Raw genomic sequence first — 20,774 nt, 5'->3', positions numbered from 1 at the left:
GCTCAACCCTCTCTTTCTGCACAGGGTTACAATGTCCTTCTTAAGGAGACGGTGACAGGCCGTCACTCCGCTCTTCCCAAGTTGTTGTGGACTCACAGGCCTGTGTGCTCTCAGCTCCCCACGGTTTCCAGGGAGAACCCCTCGTGTGCCAGCCCTTCTCGAGGTCACCGCCTCTTAGCCAGGGTCGAGCTGCAGACTCCTCCCCCCTGGGACTGCTCACCGCAATCCCCCGGGGGACCCTGTTACTGCAAAAGTCCTTCTCTCTGGTCACACACTCCCAGGGGTTAACAGCCCCCCGAAACTGCTCCTCTCTGAGCCTTCAGCACGCCTGGTCCTCGTCAGTCCCCCTTCGTTTTACTGCTCCCCAGTCACTTACTGCAGGAAGTGCCATCCACGGGGTGCAGTAGATCCCACCGCTACCACCAGTTGTCACGGAGTCCCCGGGCGATGCTCTGGAACTGCTCCCCATGAAGCCAGGCAGGACTCTGGTGAAGTCTCCTCTCTGTGAGCAGCCTGTCTTCAGGACACACAGCTCACACAGCTTCCACCTTCCTGGGTCTGACCTCGGAGCATTCAGCCTCCTCTGCCCCTCTGTGCGCTTCCCATAGCGAGTCCGCTCAGGCGGGGTTCTGGGGGGGCCAGAGGGTCCTGCCCCCCAACTCCGCAGTCAGACGTGACTCTCAGCCAGCCAGTAACACAGAGGTTTATTAGACGACAGGAACATGGTCTAACACAGAGCTTGTAGGTGCAGAGAACAGGACCCCTCAGCTGGGTCCATTCTGGGGGGCAGTGAGCCAGACAACCACGTCTGCCCTTCACTCCATGTCCCCAGCCAGCCCCAAACTGAAACTCCCTCCAGCCCCTCCTCCTCTGGGCTTTGTCCCTGTCCCGGGCCAGGAGGTCACCGGATTCCTTTGTTCTCCCACCATTTAGCTCTCACCTCGCAGGGGGGGAAGGGCCCAGGCCATCAGTTGCCAGGAAACAGGGTGTCGGCCATTCTCTGTGTCCAGACCCCTGCACACACCTGCCCTCTAGGGCTCTGCAACGATCATACACCCTTATCCCACCCCCTAGATACTTAAAAACTGCATAGGGGAAACTGAGGCACCCCACACTATTCAGAGGAAACATTAAGAACAGTCCCACTTCGTCACACCTACATGAACCACAACCACCAGCTTCTCCCCAGCACTACGCAGAAATCTATCTGGATGTCTCGAGAGGTCCACAACCTTTGCACCAGGCAGGTAAGTCACCATATGGCTCTCCCGGCCATCGCAAACCCAGCTCTCTATAGCTCACTTCATCGGATGAAGTGAGCTGTAGCTCACGAAAGCTTATGCTCAAATAAATTTGCTAGTCTCTAAGGTGCCACAAATCCTCCTTTTCTTTTTGCGGATACAGACTAACACACCTGCTACTCTGAAACCAGCTCTCTATGTTTCTAATGATCGATTCGCCCATTACTAATACCCGTCCCAAGAACTGGAGTTCCCTCCCCCAGAGAGGTGTCCTCAGTGCGAGAGGATACCCCAGCATCATCTGGAAGGAGGCTCCAAACTATGGGATCGTTTCGCTCTGCTCCAGTTGGGTGTTCTCCTTCCCTGGGACTTTCATCCTCCTCAACAGCACAGAGACGGTCGGACCAGGGGTGGGACCGTTCTACCGTGTCCCGGAAAGTCTCATCTGTGAACCTCTCTGTCTCCCTCAGCTCCTCCAGCTCAGCCAGCCTGGTCTCCAGAGCCCATACGCGGTCTCTGCGGGCCAGGAGCTCCTTGCACCAAACGCACACACACGCCACACGCCCAGGGGGCAGGTAATCGGCCATGCTGCCTTGGGGGCAATAAACTGGGTAGCCCCCCCTCTGCTGCTGGACTTCCATCCGCCCCTCTGTCCCCATCCCTCCCTTGTCTTTTTACTCCCGCAGCTCGTTCCTTTGTGGCTTTGTTTTTATCAGGGGGTGATTTTGGCCCTAAGTTTAAGGAATGCTTCATGTCTCTAGCTCCCCCCTCCCCACTCCCACTCCCTGGCCCCGGGGCGCCGGCCATGTGGGGCCGGCCGTGGGCCCGGCTCAGCGGCTGGAAGGTTCCACGGCAGTTGGACGCGCCCAGAGGGTTCCACCAGCCGTTGGGGGCCCCCGGACGCAGCCGCCGCTGGAGCTGAGGGGGGTCGTTTGCCCCCCAGGTCCCGGGTCCTGCTGCCCCCCGGCCGCCCCAGCTCAGCGCGGCCAGCCCGGGACGTGTCCGTGAGAGCGAGCGACTGGGAGAGCCCCCGGCACCAACGCTGGTCGGAGCCGCAGAGACGGGGTCGGTGGCTGGAGTAAGGGTCTATCGCTCTGTCCCCATCCGTCTATCTCTCTGTCCCTCCTCCCTCCACCCCTCCATCCATCCCTCCATCCCTCCACCCCTCCATCCACCCCTCCATCCCTCCACCCCTCCATCCATCCCTCCATCCCTCCATCCATCCCTCCATCCCTCCACCCCTCCATCCATCCCTCCACCCCTCCATCCCTCCTCCTTCCATCCTCCACCCCTCCACCCTCCATCCATCCCTCCACCCCTCCATCCCTCCACTCCTCCATCCATCCCTCTACCCCTCCATCCCTCCTCCTTCCATCTTCCACCCCTCCACCCCTCCATCCATCCCTCCATCCCTCCACCCCTCCATCCATCCACCATCCGTCCCTCTATCCTCCACCCCTCCATCCATCCGTCCCTCTGTCCCCATCCGTCTATCTCTCTGTCCCCCCTCCCTCCACCCCTCCATCCATCCCTCCACCCCTCCATCCATCCCTCCATCCATCTGTCCCTCTGTCCCCATCCATCTATCTCTCTGTCCCCCTCCCCCTCCCTCCACCCCTCCATCCCTCCTCCTTCCATCCTCCACCCCTCCACCCCTCCGCCCATCCCTCCACCCCTCCATCCATCCACCATCCGTCCCTCTATCCTCCACCCCTCCATCCATCCGTCCCTCTGTCCCCATCCGTCTATCTCTCTATCCCCCTCCATCCATCCATCCACCCCTCCATCTATCCATCCCTCCATCCCCCCTCCCTGCTCCCTCCACCCCTCCATCCATCCTTCCACCCCTCCATCCATCCATTCCCCCTCCCCCTGCTTCCCCTCTCCCTCCGCCCCTCCATCCATCCCTCCATCTATCCCCCCTCCATCCTTCCATCCATCCATCTGTCCCCATCCATCCACCTTCCATCCTCCATCCATCCATCCCTTCCATCCCCCCTCCTTCCACCCCTCCACCCATCCCTCCATCCATCCACCCCTCCATCCCCCCTCCCTCCACCCCGCCATACATCCATCACCCCTCCATCCTTCTGTCCCTCCATCTGTCCCTCTGTCCCCATCCATCCACCTTCCATCCCCCTCCCTTCACCCTTCCATCCCCCCGTCCATCCGTCCATCTCTCCTCCATCCATCTGTCCATCCCACCATACGTCCATCCCCCCTCCATCCATCTGTCCATCCCTTCCTCCCCCCATCGCTCCATCCCCATACACACCACACCTGTCCCCACCTCTCCACCCCCCTCCATCCAGTTATCCATCTGACACCCCCGCTAGAGCAATGGGCTCAGGCTTTCTGCAGACTCAGGCGTGAGCATCCTCCGGGCTTTTCCCTCAGCCAGCGGCCCTCGAGCAGTGCCGTTAGGTCAGAGCTGCTGCTGTCCCCAGCTCCCTACTGCCTGTGCTTCAGCCCAGCCCCTCACATCCCTGGTGTCTCTCCCTACAGGTTACCTCAGCCCCCCGGAGCCCGTCGCCTCGCACGCAATGTTCCCCTACCGGGTGGTGAGCATCTCTCTAACCTGCTTCAGCTTCCTTCTCATCCTGGTCGTTGGGGTGTGTCCATGCTGGCTGCTCTTCAGCTCGGACATGGGGCCCGTGAATTTCGGGATATGGACTGTGTGCAAGGGGATTGCCTGCAAGAATCTGCCCCCCAGGACAAGTACGTGTCCCCCACTGGCGTCCATCGACCGTTGTCCCGACGGACCTGGGTCTCCCCAGCCGTGTTGATCGGCCGTAGATCCACTGGAGTTGATGGGCCCGGATCCCCCAGCCGGTGTTGATTGGCTGTAGGTCCACCGGAGTTGACAGGGCTGGATCCCCCAGCTGGTGTTGATTGGCCATAGATCCACTGGAGTTGATGGGCCCGGATCCCCCGGCCGGTGTTGATTGGCTGTAGGTCCACCGGAGTTGACAGGGCCGGATCCCCCAGCTGGCGTTGATTGGCCATAGATCCACTGGAGTTGATGGGCCCGGATCCCCCAGCCGGTGTTGATTGGCTGTAGGTCCACCGGAGTTTACAGGGCCGGATCCCCCAGCTGGCGTTGATTGGCCGTAGATCTGCCAGAGTTGATGGGCCCGGATCCCCCAGCTGGTGTTGATTGGCCATAGATCCACTGGAGTTGACAGGGCCGGATCCCCCAGCTGGTGTTGATTGGCTGTAGGTCCACTGGAGTTGACAGGGCCGGATCCCCCAGCCGGTGTTGATTGGCCATAGATCCACTGGAGTTGATGGGCCCGGATCCCCCAGCTGGTGTTGATTGGCCATAGATCCACCGGAGTTGACAGGGCCGGATCCCCCAGCTGGTGTTGATTGGCCGTAGATCCACTGGAGTTGACAGGGCCGGATCCCCCAGCTGGTGTTGATTGGCCATAGATCCACTGGAGTTGATGGGCCCGGATCCCCCAGCCGGTGTTGATTGGCTGTAGGTCCACCGGAGTTGACAGGGCCGGATCCCCCAGCTGGTGTTGATTGGCCGTAGATCTGCCAGAGTTGATGGGCCCGGATCCCCCAGCTGGTGTTGATTGGCCATAGATCCACTGGAGTTGACAGGGCCGGATCCCCCAGCTGGTGTTGATTGGCCATAGATCCACTGGAGTTGATGGGCCCGGATCCCCCAGCCGGTGTTGATTGGCTGTAGGTCCACCGGAGTTGACAGGGCCGGATCCCCCAGCTGGTGTTGATTGGCCGTAGATCTGCCAGAGTTGATGGGCCCGGATCCCCCAGCTGGTGTTGATTGGCCATAGATCCACTGGAGTTGACAGGGCCGGATCCCACAGCCGGTGTTGATTGGCCATAGATCCACCGGAGTTGACAGGGCCGGATCCCCCAGCCGGTGTTGATTGGCCATAGATCCACTGGAGTTGATGGGCCCGGATCCCCCAGCTGGTGTTGATCGGCCAGTAGATCCGCCAGAGTTGATGGGCCCGGATCCCCCAGCTGGTGTTGATCGGCCCGTAGATCCGCCAGAGTTGATGGGCCCGGATCCCCCAGCTGGTGTTGATTGGCCGTAGATCTGCCAGAGTTGATGGGCCCGGATCCCCCAGCTGGTGTTGATTGGCCATAGATCCACCGGAGTTGATGGGCCCGGATCCCCCAGCTGGTGTTGATCGGCCCATAGATCCGCCAGAGTTGATGGGCCCGGATCCCCCAGCTGGTGTTGATTGGCCATAGATCCACCGGAGTTGACAGGGCCGGATCCCCCAGCTGGTGTTGATTGGCCATAGATCCACTGGAGTTGACAGGGCCGGATCCCACAGCCGGTGTTGATTGGCCATAGATCCACTGGAGTTGACAGGGCCGGATCCCACAGCCGGTGTTGATTGGCCATAGATCTGCCAGAGTTGATGGGGCCGGATCCCCCAGCCAGTGTCGATCCGCCTTCACCCAGCCCCCCCATCCAGCTTCAATTGTCTGTAGCCAATCATTGTTCATTGTTCTTGCAGCCGAGATGGACACGTGTCCAGGGCGGGGGGTGGGCGAGTGGGCTGGGCTCCCCCTCTGATTCTCCCAACGCCCCCCAGGTGTGCTGGACTCCAGCCGGGGATTCATGCTGGTGGGGATCATCACTGCCATCTTCGCCACGTTGTGCTGCCTGGATTCCTTCCTCCGCCAGGCGAGCAAGTTCTTCCCGGAAACCAACGTCTGGGCCATGACCTGTTTCACGGCAGGTAGCGTGGGTGGGAGGCTGGCTGGGCCCAGAGACGCAGCCACCTCCTGGGGGGGGAGCGGTGGCTGGTTGATGACCAGCGTTGAATAGAAGGATAACTCTTGTTTCTTATACAGCCCATCTCATCGGTAGCTCTCAAAGCGCTTCATGGTCTGTAAGGGACTTAGCTTCACAGCACCCTGTAGGCAGGCAGCCAGCCCCATTGTATAGATGGGAAACTGAGGCACAGAAAGGCTGAGTGACTTGGCCAACGTCAAGCAGGGAGCCGATGGTGGAGTAAGGAATTGAGCCTGGGACTTATGCAGCCTAAGCCAGGGCACTAATCAGGGGACCATCCTTCCCCTCTAAATCCCCACCCCTCAGTATGGATGGCTAGAGGGGTGGGGACGGGGGTCGCTGGGTAGATGCTGGATGGCGAGAGGGGTGTGTCTGCAGAAGGAGAGAGGAATAGACAATGGGGTGTGTATGGTTGGATGGACAGGGTGGGGTGTGGAGATAGGTGTGTGGGTGGGGTGGATAGACGGGAGTGTACGGGGATAGATGGGTGGATGGAGGGAGGGATGGGGATGTATGTGGGTGGAGGGAGGGAGGGAGGGACTGAGGGGCACATATGGGGATGGATGGGTATGTGGATGGAAGGATCGGGGCGCATGGGGATGAATGGATGAATGGAAGGATACGGAGTGTATATGAGGATGGATGGATGGAAGGATAGAGGGGTGTGTTGGGGGCATGGAGGGATGGGTGGATGGATGGGTAGAGGGTGTGTTGAGGGGGTGGATGGGTGGGGGGATGGAGGGATGGATGGATGGATAGAGGAGTGTGTTGAGGGGATGAATGGATAGAGGGGTGTGTTGGGGGGATGGAGGGATGGGTGGGTGTGTGGGTGGATGGATAGAGGGGTGTGTATGTTGATGAATGAGTGGGCGGATGGAGGGATGGGTGCATATGGAGATGGATGGGTGGAAGGATAGGATAGAGGGGTGTGTTGTGGGGATGGACGGGTGGGTGGAGGGAAGGAGGGAGGGAGGGATGGAAGGACAGAGTGGTGTGTTGGGGGATGGAGGGATGGATGGATAGAGGGGCGCATATGTGGATGGATGGATGGGTGGAAGGATAGAGGGGTGTGTTGGGGGATGGATGGGTGGGTGTATGGAGAGATGGGGGTGTATGTGGATGGATGGACGGATAGAGGGGTGTTGGGTGGATGGACGGATGGATGGATGGATGGATAGAGGTATGTTGGGGGGATGGATGGATTGGGGGGATGGATGGATGGATAGAGGGGTGTTGGGGGATGGATGGATGGATTGGGGGGATGGATGGATGGATGTTGGGGGGATGGATGGATGGTGGGATGTTGGGGGGATAGATGGATGGAGGGAGGGAGGGAGGAGTGTATTGGGGGATGGATGGGTGAGTGTATGGAGAGATGGGGTTGTATGTGGATGGATGGATGGATGGATAGAGGGGTGTTGGGGGGATGGATGGATGGATCGATGGGGGGATGGATGGATGGATGTTGGGGGGATGGATGGATGGATAGAGGGGTATGTTGGGGTGATTGGTGGATGGACTATCCAGTAGGGGATTTTCTCCACACACCGGCTCACCTGAGGAGAAGAGGAGCTTGACCCAAGAGTGCCAGCTCCCCCTAGTGGTGGTGTAGGGCATGTGAGCCTGACACTCTCCCTTTGGCCTGTAGGAGTTTGCGGGCTGATCAGCTCGGTGATGTTCCTCATGTTTGTGCTCGACTCGCCCCAGCAGCCCCAGGTCCAGCAGAAGTACAACTGGGCCTTCTACATGTCCTGGGCCGTGGGCCCTGCCTTTGCCCTCTCCGGTAAGCAGGGGCAGGGGGCAGGGTCAAAGGGCCCCCAGACTTCTTTCCATGGGACCCACCACCGGACGGCTGAGCTGGGGATCCCATACATGCCTTGGGAGGTGAAGAACTTAGGACATTTCCCCGGGCGGTTCCCTGAGATGAGGGGTTGAGCCGCAGAATGGGGAGATTTTTCCTACATTAAACAGACGTTTTAACCCAAATCAAATGGGAGGGGCGGGTGTCAAATGTTTTCATTTTGGAGGAAATTTTTCCAAAAAGAAACCAGAAATTTGTAATGAAACTGTTCACTGAATTTCCCTGTCAGCACTGTCCAGCTTTCTGACGGAAAAATGAAACGGGAAACTGTTCTGGTCTGGAAAAGCTGTTTGAGTTTAAGAAAACCCATTCTTGGAAAATGCCTTTTTTGGGAAAAAATCTGTTTATTAAATGTGTTGGGGGAGGGGGCCAAATCCATTTTTTGAAACCCTTCTTCAGTAAACGAGTCTGGTTTCCAAAACCGTTAAAAAAAAAAGTTTTGATTAAAAATGTATTTTTCATGAACAAAAACTCAGTTTGGAAAACCGGCTTTGGTTTTACAATTCCATTTCCAAACCGGTTTTTATAAGAAAAAGAAATCGGGTTTCGAAAGGCATCGTTGGCAACCACAGCAAATCGGTGAAAACTCGTGTGTTGATCTTCAGTCAAAGTTCCAATTTCCAGCCATTGCTCACAAATCTGCCGGCCTCTTCTCCTCTCTCACGCCCAGGGATCTCCTGCCTCCTCACGCAAAAGCATTCGCCTGCCCTGGGCACGAAGCCGGGCACCCAGGTGGCCCCGGAGGGGGAGACGGGCGCGGCCCCAGTGTAGCCAGGGGGCGCCGTCCCTCCTCGGCTCCCAGGGCCCCTCCTCCCCACTCACAGCAGCCCTCCTCCTGCGCGGGATCCTGGATGCCGATTGGTCCGTGGCTATTCCAAGCTCTGACATCGCCTGACTCATTACACCATCGGGAGATCCATCCGCCACGGGACTCAGTGTTTGCAGTGCAACTTGGAACTGTTGAATATCCTTCCACTGCTGGGACTACTTTCCCATCGATGCTAGACAACATGATTGGATATCCCTTCGCAGTCAGGACTAATTGTCCTCTCACGTGCCTTAGCGCTATCAAATATCCCTCCACTACTGGGACTTTTCCCCTTACAGCGGCACTTAGCACTGCCATCGATCCCTCTATCACTGGGACACTTTCCCCCCCCATTGCACTTAGCTCTATTGAGTATCCCTCCACGACTGGGACGTTTTTCCACTCAGCGCTATTCAATCTCCCTCCACCCAGCGCTATGCAATCTCCCTCCACCACCCCCAGGACTGTTTCTCTTTTGGGGCCTTTGTGCTCTCAGATATCCCTGCACTGAGGGACTTCTTTTTCTCAGCACCACTCACCGCCGGAGAGTATCCATCCACTGAAGGCTCTCCACTTAGCTCCAGCATGTATCCTTCCACCCCCCGGACTCTTTCCTCTGTATTGCACGGCTCTGCAATTGCCCCGTTACAATCGTCTCGTCCCCGGGGCTCGAGCCGGGTTCTCGTCACTCCGGCCACGGCGTCTGGGCTGAGCTCAGCTGTTAGGGGAATCCCGCAGAGCCACGCCTCCCCGTGGCCAAATGGCCCCAGACAAGCCCCTCGTCTGTTTCTCTTGGTGCCACCATCACTGATTGTATAAAGTCCTGAGAGTTTAATCGTTTGGTTTGGATGTGTGAGTCATTGTGAGATCGGGAACCTGTTGTCCTGGGCCGTGCCCCGGCTGAGATCAGGGCCTGTCGTGCCGGGCGCTGCCCAGACACACAGCGAGAGACAGGCCCTGCCCCGGCTGAGATCAGGGCCTGTCGTGCCGGGCGCTGCCCAGACCCGGTGAGAGACAGGCCCCGCCCCGGCTGAGATCCGGGCCCCGTCGTGCCGGGTGCTGCCCAGACCCGGAGAGAGACAGGCCCTGCCCCAGCTGAGATCAGGGCCCCGTCGTGCCAGGCGCTGCTCAGACACACAGCGAGAGACAGGCCCTGCCCCAGCTGAGATCAGAGCCCTGTCGTGCCGGGCGCTGCCCAGACACACAGCGAGAGACAGGCCCTGCCCCGGCTGAGATCAGGGCCCCGTCGTGCCGGGCGCTGCCCAGATCCAGCGAGAGGCAGGCCCTGCACCAGTTGAGATCAGGGCCCCGTCATGCCGGGTGCTGCCCAGACCCAGCAAGAGACAGGCCCTGCCCCGGCTGAGATCAGGGCCCCGTCGTGCCGGGCGCTGCCCAGACCCAGCGAGAGACAGGCCCTACCCCGGCTGAGATCAGGGCTCTGTTGTGCCGGGCACTGCCCAGACACACAGATAGAGGCAGCCCCTGCCCCTTCTATATACAATCTATGTAGCCAAAGGCAGAATATCCCCACTTTACAGATGGGGAAACGGAGGCCCAGCGAGCTGATGTGACTCTCCCAAGCTTGGAGTCGAAGCCAGGAGTCTGGGTGCCAGAGCATAACATACAATCTGTAGAAACACCATCCACTCACAAACAAGTGGGTCACTAAATTGTACCTGTAAAAGCTCTCTGCGTTTCTCAGGCCGTTTCACTCTCAAGGATCCGGATGCAATTTTCAGGTTGCCCAGCCTCACCCAGAGCTGAGATGCAGCCACCTCTGGGGCAGAGCAGCTGCGCATAACGCCGCACCGGGATGGCTCGCCTGCCGCTGACATGCAGCCACCTCTGGGTGGGGACACAGTGTCTGTTTAATTCACAACAATTCAGTACAATTTCGGATGGGAAGTGAATGAAAATCTTAACTCGAGGGAGGATTTAGGGAAGCCGAATGGAATCGCCCCAGCTGGGGTTTGGCCCGGACCCCCAGGTTCAAGCCCTGCCTCTTGGAGGAAATGCTAGGGCCTCTGGGAGCACAGCGCCCCCTAGCGCTGCCCTCGGGGCTCACCTTGACTGCTAGGGGAGAGCTCCCTACCCTGCCCCCTGCAGCACAGTGCCCCCCTAGCGCCGCCGTGGGGCATCGGGGCCAGCCATGATCGCCGGGGAAAACACCCCCCCCCCCCCGCCTGACCAATTCAGACCAGGAAGCAGGTGCCCGGTGTGGGTAGGGAGGGGAGCTGGCCGCTGGGTCTCCAGCCCCCACGGGCCGTTTCTCAGGCTCTGGTTGGAACAGGGGAGCCAGGGCCCCAGGCCGTGCGGCAGGAGGGGGCCCGATGACCCCAGGCCCCTGTGCTGCGCAGTGGCTGGGTTGGTGCCGGGCGCCCGGGGCTGGCGGGGGGGGGGCAGGTTCTACGGCAGTTGGAGGCAGGCGGGGCCCAGCGGGGGCTGCAGGATCACGGGGAGGCCGCGGGGATCAGGGTTCGGGGCTGACCGGGGTGTAACCCCAGCCCCTCTCCACCCCACAGGGCATCGGGGTCACCCCCTGCAGCAAGTATATGGCACAGGGATGGGATGGAGCTAATGGAGGGGCAGGGGGTCATTCTCGGGGTCTGAATCTGGGGGGCAGAAGGCTGTTAAGGGGGGATGTGGGTAATTGGGGTGCAGAGGCTCTTTAAGGGGATATAACGGGCAGGGGGTTGTTATGAAGTGACGTGATTATTGGGGGCGGGGGCCATTATGGGGGGAGCCAGCTAACGACGTGGCAGGGGATTGTTATCGGGGGGCGCTGGCTAATGGAGGGTACTGGGTTGTTACAAGGGAATCTAACGGGGGACCAGGATCGTTATGGGGCGATCTGGCTAACGAGGGGGCAGGAGGTCATTGGGGGGGGCGGGGGCTAACGAGGGGGAAGGGGGCTGTGATGGGGGATCCCTGCCCCCCATTAATGCATATCCGCCCCTCCCCCCAGTGTTTCCTGGGCTGGCTGAGAAGCTGAATTTCAAGCGGCTAACCAAGGTCCTGACCTGCCTGAGCCTCCTGACCGAGCTGCTGGGGCTGGTCTCCCCGTACTGGATGGAAGTCAGCAGCCCCGGGTTCGAGGCCAGCATGGGGCTATGGAACATTTGCCTTAACTGGTTCTGCAGCAAACTGCCCATGGGGACGGGTACGGGACCCCATCTGGCCCTGGTATCCCCAGCATACACCGCGTGACGGTGCCCCTGAACCCCTACCCGCAGCCCCCCGACCCGCCCGCCACACACAGTGCAACCAGTGCCCCCCCATCCTGACCCTCAGCCCCCTGGCCCCTGCTAGCCCAGCCCTCGGCTCCCCGCTCCCCGTGCTCCGCTGGTGCCCCTCACTCCCGACCCACAGCCCCCTGCTAGCCCAGCCCTGGGATCCCCCCACAGCTCTGCCGGGGCCATTGAATCTCAGGCCAGTGGGGTTGGGGTGCTGGGGGGTGCAGGGAGATTCCCCTCATTAACCAGCCTGGCCCTTGATCCCTCAGTGGCATTCGAGGTGACCAAAGCGCTGATGACGCTGTCCACTCTGCTCGGGTTCATCGCCGTCTGCTCTGTCCTCACCTCCTTCCACACCTTCCGGAAATACAGACTGGCCGCTGTCACTAACCTCTTGACAGGTACCGCTCGCCCGGCACTGAGATGCAGCCAGCTCTGGGGTGGGGCGCGAGGGCTGGTTATACAGGGATCCCTCACCCAACGCTGAGATGCAGCCCGCTCTGGGGTGGGGCGCGGGGGCTGGTTATACAGGGATCCCTCACCTGGTGGCCAGCTTTGGGGTGGGGCAACTGGCTAACAGCTGATTGGGGCTGGAGAAGGGAGGTTGCAGCTTGACCCTTCCGCCCCCTGCCCTGCCCCAGGGATCGTCACGCTGGCGAGCGTCCTGGTGTTTCGCATCTCATTTTCCACGTCTGGGCCCTTCCACCCCGAGTTGAATCGCCGGTACAGCTGGGCCTTCTACGTGGGCTGCGTGGCCTCCTTCCTCTTCTTCCTGAGCGGTGAGACCCGGAGCACAAGGGGGAGGGGGGGCATGGCGGGATAGCTGGATATCCAGGTGGGAGGGGCTATGGGGTTGGGGGAGGGGCTGCGGGGTGGGGTTCTGGGGAGGGGGTTGGGAGTGCTGGGAACTGGGGAGGTGGGGAGGGGGGTTGGGGGGTTCCCCCATGGAAGCATTGGGACCCCCTCTGAGCCCACCACTCACCCCAGCTCTGCCCCTCCCCCACAGCGCTGGTGAGTGCCATCGCCCACATCCAGTGCCACGAGACGCCCACCCAGAGCCTCAACCAGGTGGCCCCGCAGCAGGGCGGCCTGCAGCCCGGCTCCACCGCCCGGCTCCACCAGGACCAAGCCCGGCAGGAGCTGCCCCCACCGGTGTAAGGGCAGGGACCAGGTCGCTCCGCATGTGAGTGTGTGTCCCTGCCGCCCCCTGCTGGAGGGGCTGAGCCCTGCGCGGTGCGTGCATGCGCGTATCCCAGAGCCTGCCGCTCCACGCGACCCTGTGTCCGGCTGGCGTGTGACTGTGCGTCTCAGACAACCTGTGTCTCCGGGCGTGTGGTTCTGCGTCCGGCGGCTCGGGGATGCACCGGCTCACACAGAGCGGGGACACCCTCCCCGCTGGCCAGCCCAGGCCCCCAGAGATCCTTGTGCGGAAGGATACGGAATCGGGACAATTTACTGCACTGAATTAAAGAGAGAGTTTGCAAATCGTTGGCTGTGCATCGCCCCGGGTGGAATCACATCGGCACCACAAGGCCCTGACGGGTTCCCTGGGGGGCAACCTGGAACTGGGGTCCCGCTGAGCCCTCTGTCCCACCAGCCTGGGCTCCCTCTCGCACTGTGATGCTGTGACAAGCTACAAACCCCTGGCAGGTCCTGCCCTGACACAGCCATCCCCAGGCAGGGACACACCCAGCTGAGACTCCCAGCCCCTCATGAACCAACAATAGAGGCTCCCACCAATCCCCCCACCACTCGACCTCGGACCCCAGGGCTGTACCGTCCTGCCCTGGTCCGAAGCCCGGGTAGTGTAAGTCTATTGCCCAGTCCGCCCCTCCCTCAATGTGGAGAGGACAAGCACCAGCTCTAGTTCCTGAGTGGATTTCCCAGGCACTTCAACCACACCGCAGTGTTTTAGGTAAAACATAAACTAGGTTTACTGACTACAGAGAGATGGAGTTTAAGGGATTATACGTGTTGGGCTGTCACGGAGTCCCTGGGCGATGCTCTGGAACTGCTCCCCATGAAGCCAGTCAGGACTCTGGGGCGGTCGCCTTCCGGTGAGCAGCCTCTCTTCAGGACACACAGCTCACACAGCTTCCACCTTCCTGGGTCTGACCTCGGAGCATTCAGCATCCTCTGCCCCTCCGTGTGCTTCCCCCAGCGAGTCCGCTCAGGCGGGGCTCCTGGGGAAGCCAGAGGGTCCTGCCCCCCAACTCCGCAGTCAGACGTGACTCTCAGCCAGCCAGTAAAACAGAGGTTTATTAGATGACAGGAACATGGTCTAAAACAGAGCTTGCAGGTGCAGAGAACAGGACCCCTCAGCTGGGTCCATTTTGGGGGGCAGTGAGCCAGACAACCACGTCTGCCCTTCACTCCATGTCCCAGCCAGCCCCAAACTGAAAGACACCCTCCAGCCCCTCCTCCTCTGGGCTTTGTTCCTTTCCCCGGCCAGGAGGTCACCTGACTCCTTTGTTCTCCAACCCTTTAGCTCTCACCTTGCAGGGCGGAAGGGCCCAGGCCATCAGTTGCCAGGAAACAGGGTGTCGGCCATTCTCTGTGTCCAGACCCCTGCACACACCTGCCCTCTAGGGCTCTGCAATGATCATACACCCTTCTCCCACCCCCTAGATACTTAAGAACTGCATAGGGGAAACTGAGGCACCCCCACAATATTCGGAGGAAACATTAAGAACAGTCCCACTTCGTCACATCTCTCCCCCCTTCGAGATCGAACTGAGCGGGGTCACTTTACCCGGTGACCTGGGGAAGTTCGAAGCCACCAACGTTCCCATGGATGCCCCAGCATCTCTCCCATTCCTTGGTAGGAGTTACACCAGGCCCTTCCAGTTTCACGCCCTCCCTTAGGTCGGGGGTGGTCGATAGCACTCGCAGGCCGCATGTGGGAAGGTTTCTGCGACCCGTGCCCTTTGGCCACCCCAAAACCCCAGGGGGTCAAACTGGGATTGGGTCTTCTCCCCGACAAGCTGGCCATCACCTTCCGCTCCCACTGGGGGTCCGAGGGGCCTGGCCCCAGGAAACTCCACACAGACATATAGGTTGGGGTCGGGAGTGGGAGCCTGTCCACCTCCCCACCCATCTGGCTGACGGCGTCTACGGCCTTGGGACCCAGCGAGGGAGCTAGACACCGGGGCTTTTCCGCAGGATCCCCCTGGTTCAAATCTCTAGCCTGCTCAAAGGCAGTGAGGTGGGCATCCACATCCCCCCCCTCCTTAACCAGGGGCAGCAATTTAGTCTCAAGGTTCCCTGCGGAGCTGGCCCCCCGGGGTCTATCCCCACTCACACCTGGGAGGTCCCCTAGGCCTCTCCGCTCCCCCACCGCCAGTTCATGCTGCTGCTGCTTCCGCAGCTCTTGCTCGGGCTCTCGCTGTCTCTCACAATCCTCTGGCTCTCTCGGACTCAGCTCCAATCCCGTCCGTCTCCGATCCCCGGATGGGGAACCCGATCGTGAAGACCCTCGTCTAGTCAGGGACAGGAGTCTTGGGGATGCCTGGCTCCCACTCCAGCTGCTCCCAGATCCTGCGATAGCCCCATTTGGGTCAGGAATCTGTTCCTAGAGCGGTCCTCCTCCTCCAGCTGCACGATTAACTGTGCCTTGGTGAACTTTCCAATGCTCAACCCTCGCTTTCTGCACAGGGTTACAATGTCCTTCTTAAGGAAACAGTGACAGGCCATCACTCCACTCTTCCCACGTTGTTGTGGACTCACAAGCCTGTGTGCTCTCAGCTCCCCACGGTTTCCAGGAAGAACCCCAAGTATGCCAGCTTTTTCGAGGTCACCACCTCTTTGCCAGGGTCGAGCCGCAGACTCCTCCGCCCCTTGGACTGCTCGCTGCAATCCCCAGGGGAACCCTGTTACTGCAAAAGTCCTTCTCTCTCCCAGGGCCAAGCCGCAGGCTCCTCCACCCCTGAGCCTGCTCACTGCAGTCCCCAGGGGGACCCCATTACTGCACAGTCCTTCTCGCTGGTCACACACTCCCAGGGGTTTACCGCCCCCTGAAACCGCTCCTCTCTGAGCCTTCAGCACGCCTGGTCCTCGTCAATCCCCCTTCGTTTTACTGCTCCCCAGTCACTTACTGCAGGAAGCGCCATCCACGGGGTGCAGTACATCCCACCGCTGCCACCAGTTGTCACGGAGTCCCCGGGCGATGCTCTGGAACTGCTCCCCATGAAGCCAGTCAGGACTCTGGGGCGGTCGCCTTCCGGTGAGCAGCCTGTCTGCAGGACACACAGCTCACACAGCTTCCACCTTCCTGGGTCTGACCTCGGAGCATTCAGCATCCTCTGCCCCTCCGTGTGCTTCCCCCAGCGAGTCCGCTCAGGCGGGGCTCCTGGGGAAGCCAGAGGTTCCTGCACCCCAACTTCACAGTCAGACTTGACTCTCAGCCAGCCAGGAAAACAGAGGTTTATTAGATGACAGGAACATGGTCTAAAACAGAGCTTGCAGGTGCAGAGAACAGGACCCCTCAGCTGGGTCCATTTTGGGGGGCAGTGAGCCAGACAACCACGTCTGCCCTTCACTCCATGTCCCAGCCAGCCCCAAACTGAAAGACACCCTCCAGCCCCTCCTCCTCTGGGCTTTGTTCCTTTCCCCGGCCAGGAGGTCACCTGACTCCTTTGTTCTCCAACCCTTTAGCTCTCACCTTGCAGGGCGGAAGGGCCCAGGCCATCAGTTGCCAGGAAACAGGGTGTCGGCCATTCTCTGTGTCCAGACCCCTGCACACACCTGCCCTCTAGGGCTCTGCAATGATCATACACCCTTCTCCCACCCCCTAGATACTTAAGAACTGCATAGGGGAAACTGAGGCACCCCCACAATATTCGGAGGAAACATTAAGAACAGTCCCACTTCGTCACATGGGCATAAAGGGGAGAGATGGTGACCAAAGAAAATAAAAGTAAACGCCCAATCTGAGCTCTCTAAATTAAACACGATTTGAATCAAGCCGTGTCTCGCACGGATAGACAATAGGAGCAGGTCGCAGCTCCTCCACATACCGGCTGGGACTCCCCTTTACCTAGGGCCCCCTCCCCAGTTCAGTCTTTGTCCTCCAGACGTGTCTCCAGGCGTTGGATTGTGGGGGGAGTGAGGCCAAGTGCTGACGTCACTTCCCCTCCTTTATCGTTTCCTCCAGCTTGCTGAAACCAACTTTTGCTATGATCTGAGTCAAGCAGCCTCCATTGTCTACGTGCACCCTCGGAGAAGTCTCCATTGTCTACGGTCCCCGGGATAGTGCCTGGGAGTGTGGATTCCTTTAATGGGCCATCAGCCCGTCTGCCTGCTCCCTTGTTGTACCTGAAAGGCCGGTTGTGGGGGTTCCCAACCTAGTTCAGTGACACACACATAGCAAAACGCCACAGCTCCCCACGCAATGACAGCGCATCCAATCCAGCAGGGTATTAACGGTCAACAGATCAAGCCTTTTAAACGGATACCTCACAAGGCAGACTTTGTACACAACACGTCATCATTATCGGACAGTGGAGAATATGGGGGCTTCAGGGGGCTGCTTTGAGGCACAGAGTGTCACAGCTGGACAGCGGGGAGAGAGAGGGGTGTCTATGGGGCTAGATAGATAAACAGATAGATAGATGTGTATGGGGGTGGATGGATGGATGGATACAGAGACGGATGTGGATGGATACAGACACAGATTTGTATTTATGGGATGGATGGATGGACGGACAAGGCGGGGGAGGTGATATCTTTTACTGGACCAACTTCTTTGGTGAGCGACACAAGCTGTCGGGCCACACGGAGCGTCCCAGCTGAGAACACGGGGGGACAGATTGTTCAGCATAAGGGTTAACATGTATTGCAAGAGATCATTCAAGGAGAAGTGGCCTATTAACAGCTGTCCAGGCTACCGCCCTCTGCAGCCCAGCGCCCCCCTGCGTTATGGGGGCCAGCCCTGCCTGCCAGGGGAGAGCCCCCACCCCACCCCGCCCCCTGCAGCCCAGCGCCCCCTAGTGCCGCACTGGGTTATCAGGGCAGCCCTGCCTGCCAGAGGAAAGCACCTGGCCTGCTCCCAGAAGATGGCAGGTCACTAATATAGAGGGGTCTGGGTCACTTGGTGGCCTGGGCACAAGCGAAAAACGTGTTTCTATATAGCCAAGTGTCCCTGTAGACAAAGCCCGTCGGCCAGACTTCCAGGGTGGGGGGGACGCTCTCCTGGGGGCGGGGACTGAAGAAGATCTGGGGGGCATGGAGGACAATCAGCTGATCACAAGCACCCCAAGAAAACAGCTAAGGCCGTCCGGGGAGGCATCCAAAGGGGAATCTCCAGTGGAAGCAGGATTGTCCCCCCGGATCTGGCCCTGGTGCTGCTGGGATCCCTGCGCCCAGCTGCGGCGGGGCCTGTTCCAGAAGGATGGCGAGCCATCGGCGAGGACTGGAAAACCTGCCGCACGTCGACACCACGGCGGCCCTGCCTGTCCTGCCCCAGAGGGGATGCTTCCTGCAGCCGGGCTGGGTTCTCCCACGATGACGTTAATCCACCTCCCCGGAGAGTCGGTACCTAGAGCCCTTCCCTCGACTCAGCCGCGGCTACGCCGGGGACCCGGCGCCCTCACTCCGGGGATCACGGCATGAAATTCTTTCACAATTTGGGGTGATCTCATTTTTGGACGAGGCCTTTCCAGGCTAGTTAGTTCATCTGATTGGCCATGTACCACCGTGTGCTGTGCGGGCCTGGGGGACGTACACACTGTTTCGTACACAACCAATGTACGCAAAATAGACGGAGCTTGTAGGATCCTAGATGTCCGGGACGGGCAAATGTTCCGGAGCGATGAGCTCTGGGGGCGCCAGGACTGGCCGGGAGTCTCCAGGGCCGACAGATTCTGTCGTGTGATGAAACCTCCAGGGATACGTCCCACCGACCCTGGCCACCCTCTGTGTGGATTGGTAGATCCATAGAGCCGTGGTTTTCAACCTGTGGGTCGCCACCCAGCACTGGGTCTCGGCATGTAAGGCGCTGGGTGGCTCCGGTCAGCGCCGCCGACCGGCACGTTGGAAGTCCTGTCGGCCGTGCTGCCCGGCTAAGGCAGGCTGGTGCCGACCTGTTCCGACACCGGCCGATAGGAGCTGGGGGGGGCAGTGCCTCTGGGCGAGAGCTGCACGGACCCCCTTGTGCGCCTCCCCCTAGGAGCCAGACCGGCTGCTGGCTGCTTCTGGGGCACAGCGCGATCCGCAGTCCCAGGACAGGCAAGAAGACTGCCTTGCACACGGGCTGCGCCGCTGACTGGGAGCCACCCGAGGTAACCCCACACCCCAACCCTGCGCCCCAGTCCCCTGCCCCAGCCCTGAGCCCCTCCTAAACCCAGAGCCCCCTCCTGCACCCCAAACCCTCCATGCATCTGAAGAAGTGGGGTTTTTTACTGTGACGAAGTGGGACTGTTCTTAATGTTTCCTCTGAATAGTGTGGGGGTGCCTCAGTTTCCCCTAGGCAGTTCTTAAGTATCTAGGGGGTGGGATAAGGGTGTATGATCATTGCAGAGCCCTAGAGGGCAGGTGTGGGCAGGGGTCTGGACACAGAGAATGGCCGACACCCTGTTTCCTGGCCACTGATGGCCTGGGCCCTTCCCCCCCTGCGAGGTGAGAGCTAAAGGGTTGGAGAACAAAGGAATCCGGTGACCTCCTGGCCCGGGAAAGGGACAAAGCCCAGGGGAGGAGGGGCTGGAGGGAGTTTCAGTTTGGGGCTGGCTGGGGACATGGAGTGAAGGGCAGACGGGGTTGTCTGGCTCACTGCCCCGCAAAATGGACCCAGCTGAGGGGTCCTGTTCTCTGCACCTACAAGCTCTGTTTTAGACCATGTTCCTGTCGTCTAATAAACCTTCTGTGTTACTGGCTGGCTGAGAGTCACGTCTGACTGCGGAGTTGGGGGGCAGGACCCTCTGGCTTCCCCAGGACCCCGCCTGAGTGGACTCGCTGTGGGAAGCGCAGGGAGGGGCAGAGGATGCTGAATGCTCCGAGGTCAGACCCAGGAAGGTGGAAGCCGGGGGAGCTGTGTGTCCTGCAGACAGGCTGCTCACAGGAAGGCGACTGCCCCAGAGTCCTGCCTGGCTTCGTAGGGAGCAGGTCCAGAGCATCGCCCGGGGACGCCGTGACATTTACCCACAAAAGCTGATGTCCAAATAAATCTGTTAAAGTCTTTAAGGTGCCACCGGGCTCCGCATTGTTTTTGTGGATCCAGACTAACAGGGCTACCCCCTGATACTTCACCCCACCAGAGTTACCGGGGATGGAGGGGCTCTGTCCTCCCACTGAGCCTCCCCCCCGTCACCTTTGGCTGCTCTCCCTGGGCGGGGAGTGGGACGGAGCTGGCTGAGGGTGGCTGCTCCTGGTCACTGCTCCATGCAGGGCAGCAGCCGCACGAGAGACAGCCCAGCGGGGAGGCAGCGGTGACCCGCCGGGCACCCCCTCCGCGCCCCGCCCAGGCCTGGCTGCCGGGGCCGAGCGTGCCCAGGGGCTGGCACAGCAGGAGATGGGAGCCCCTCTCCTTCTCCCCCACCCCGAGCAGGCCAAGCAGAAATGGGGGCAGGGGGGCACTTAACCCTGCATGCCCCCCCCCCCCCCCCCGCGACACCTTCGGTTATATCAGTCAAGCGTGGCTGGAACGCAAGGCTGACCGGCGAGACTGCACGAGTTTAACTCAGCCGGCCCCGGTGTGGTGAGCGAGGAAAAGCCCCGCGCCAGCGAGGTCCCCAGCCTGCTGCCGAGGACCTGCCGAGAGGAGAGGGTCCGGGGAAAGGGACCGCGACGGACGGCGCTGGATCGGCCCAGCCGTCCGGTGGGAACGTCTTCACACGTCCGCCTGGCTGCCGGGCCC

The 20,774-nt window shown here is 60.3% G+C and overlaps 1 protein-coding gene across 1 annotated transcript in view; it reads left to right on the top strand.

Moving 5' to 3' along the window:
• LOC122463732 (transmembrane protein 225B-like) overlaps positions 1-9,601 on the top strand; it is a 29,306-nt gene extending 19,705 nt beyond the window's left edge. The window contains exons 2-5 of the mRNA XM_043535189.1: positions 3,747-3,959; positions 5,822-5,968; positions 7,673-7,807; positions 8,556-9,601. Coding sequence (XP_043391124.1) covers positions 3,785-3,959; positions 5,822-5,968; positions 7,673-7,807; positions 8,556-8,656 — 558 coding nt within the window. The 5' untranslated portion in view covers positions 3,747-3,784 and the 3' untranslated portion in view covers positions 8,657-9,601. The remainder of the gene's footprint in view (positions 1-3,746; positions 3,960-5,821; positions 5,969-7,672; positions 7,808-8,555) is intronic.
• Positions 9,602-20,774: the final 11,173 nt, after the last annotated feature.

The sequence above is a fragment of the Chelonia mydas genome, chromosome 24, assembly GCF_015237465.2.
Source record: "Chelonia mydas isolate rCheMyd1 chromosome 24, rCheMyd1.pri.v2, whole genome shotgun sequence".
Lineage (NCBI taxonomy): Eukaryota > Metazoa > Chordata > Testudines > Cheloniidae > Chelonia > Chelonia mydas.
This window is presented reverse-complemented; position numbering and strand designations above follow the sequence as displayed.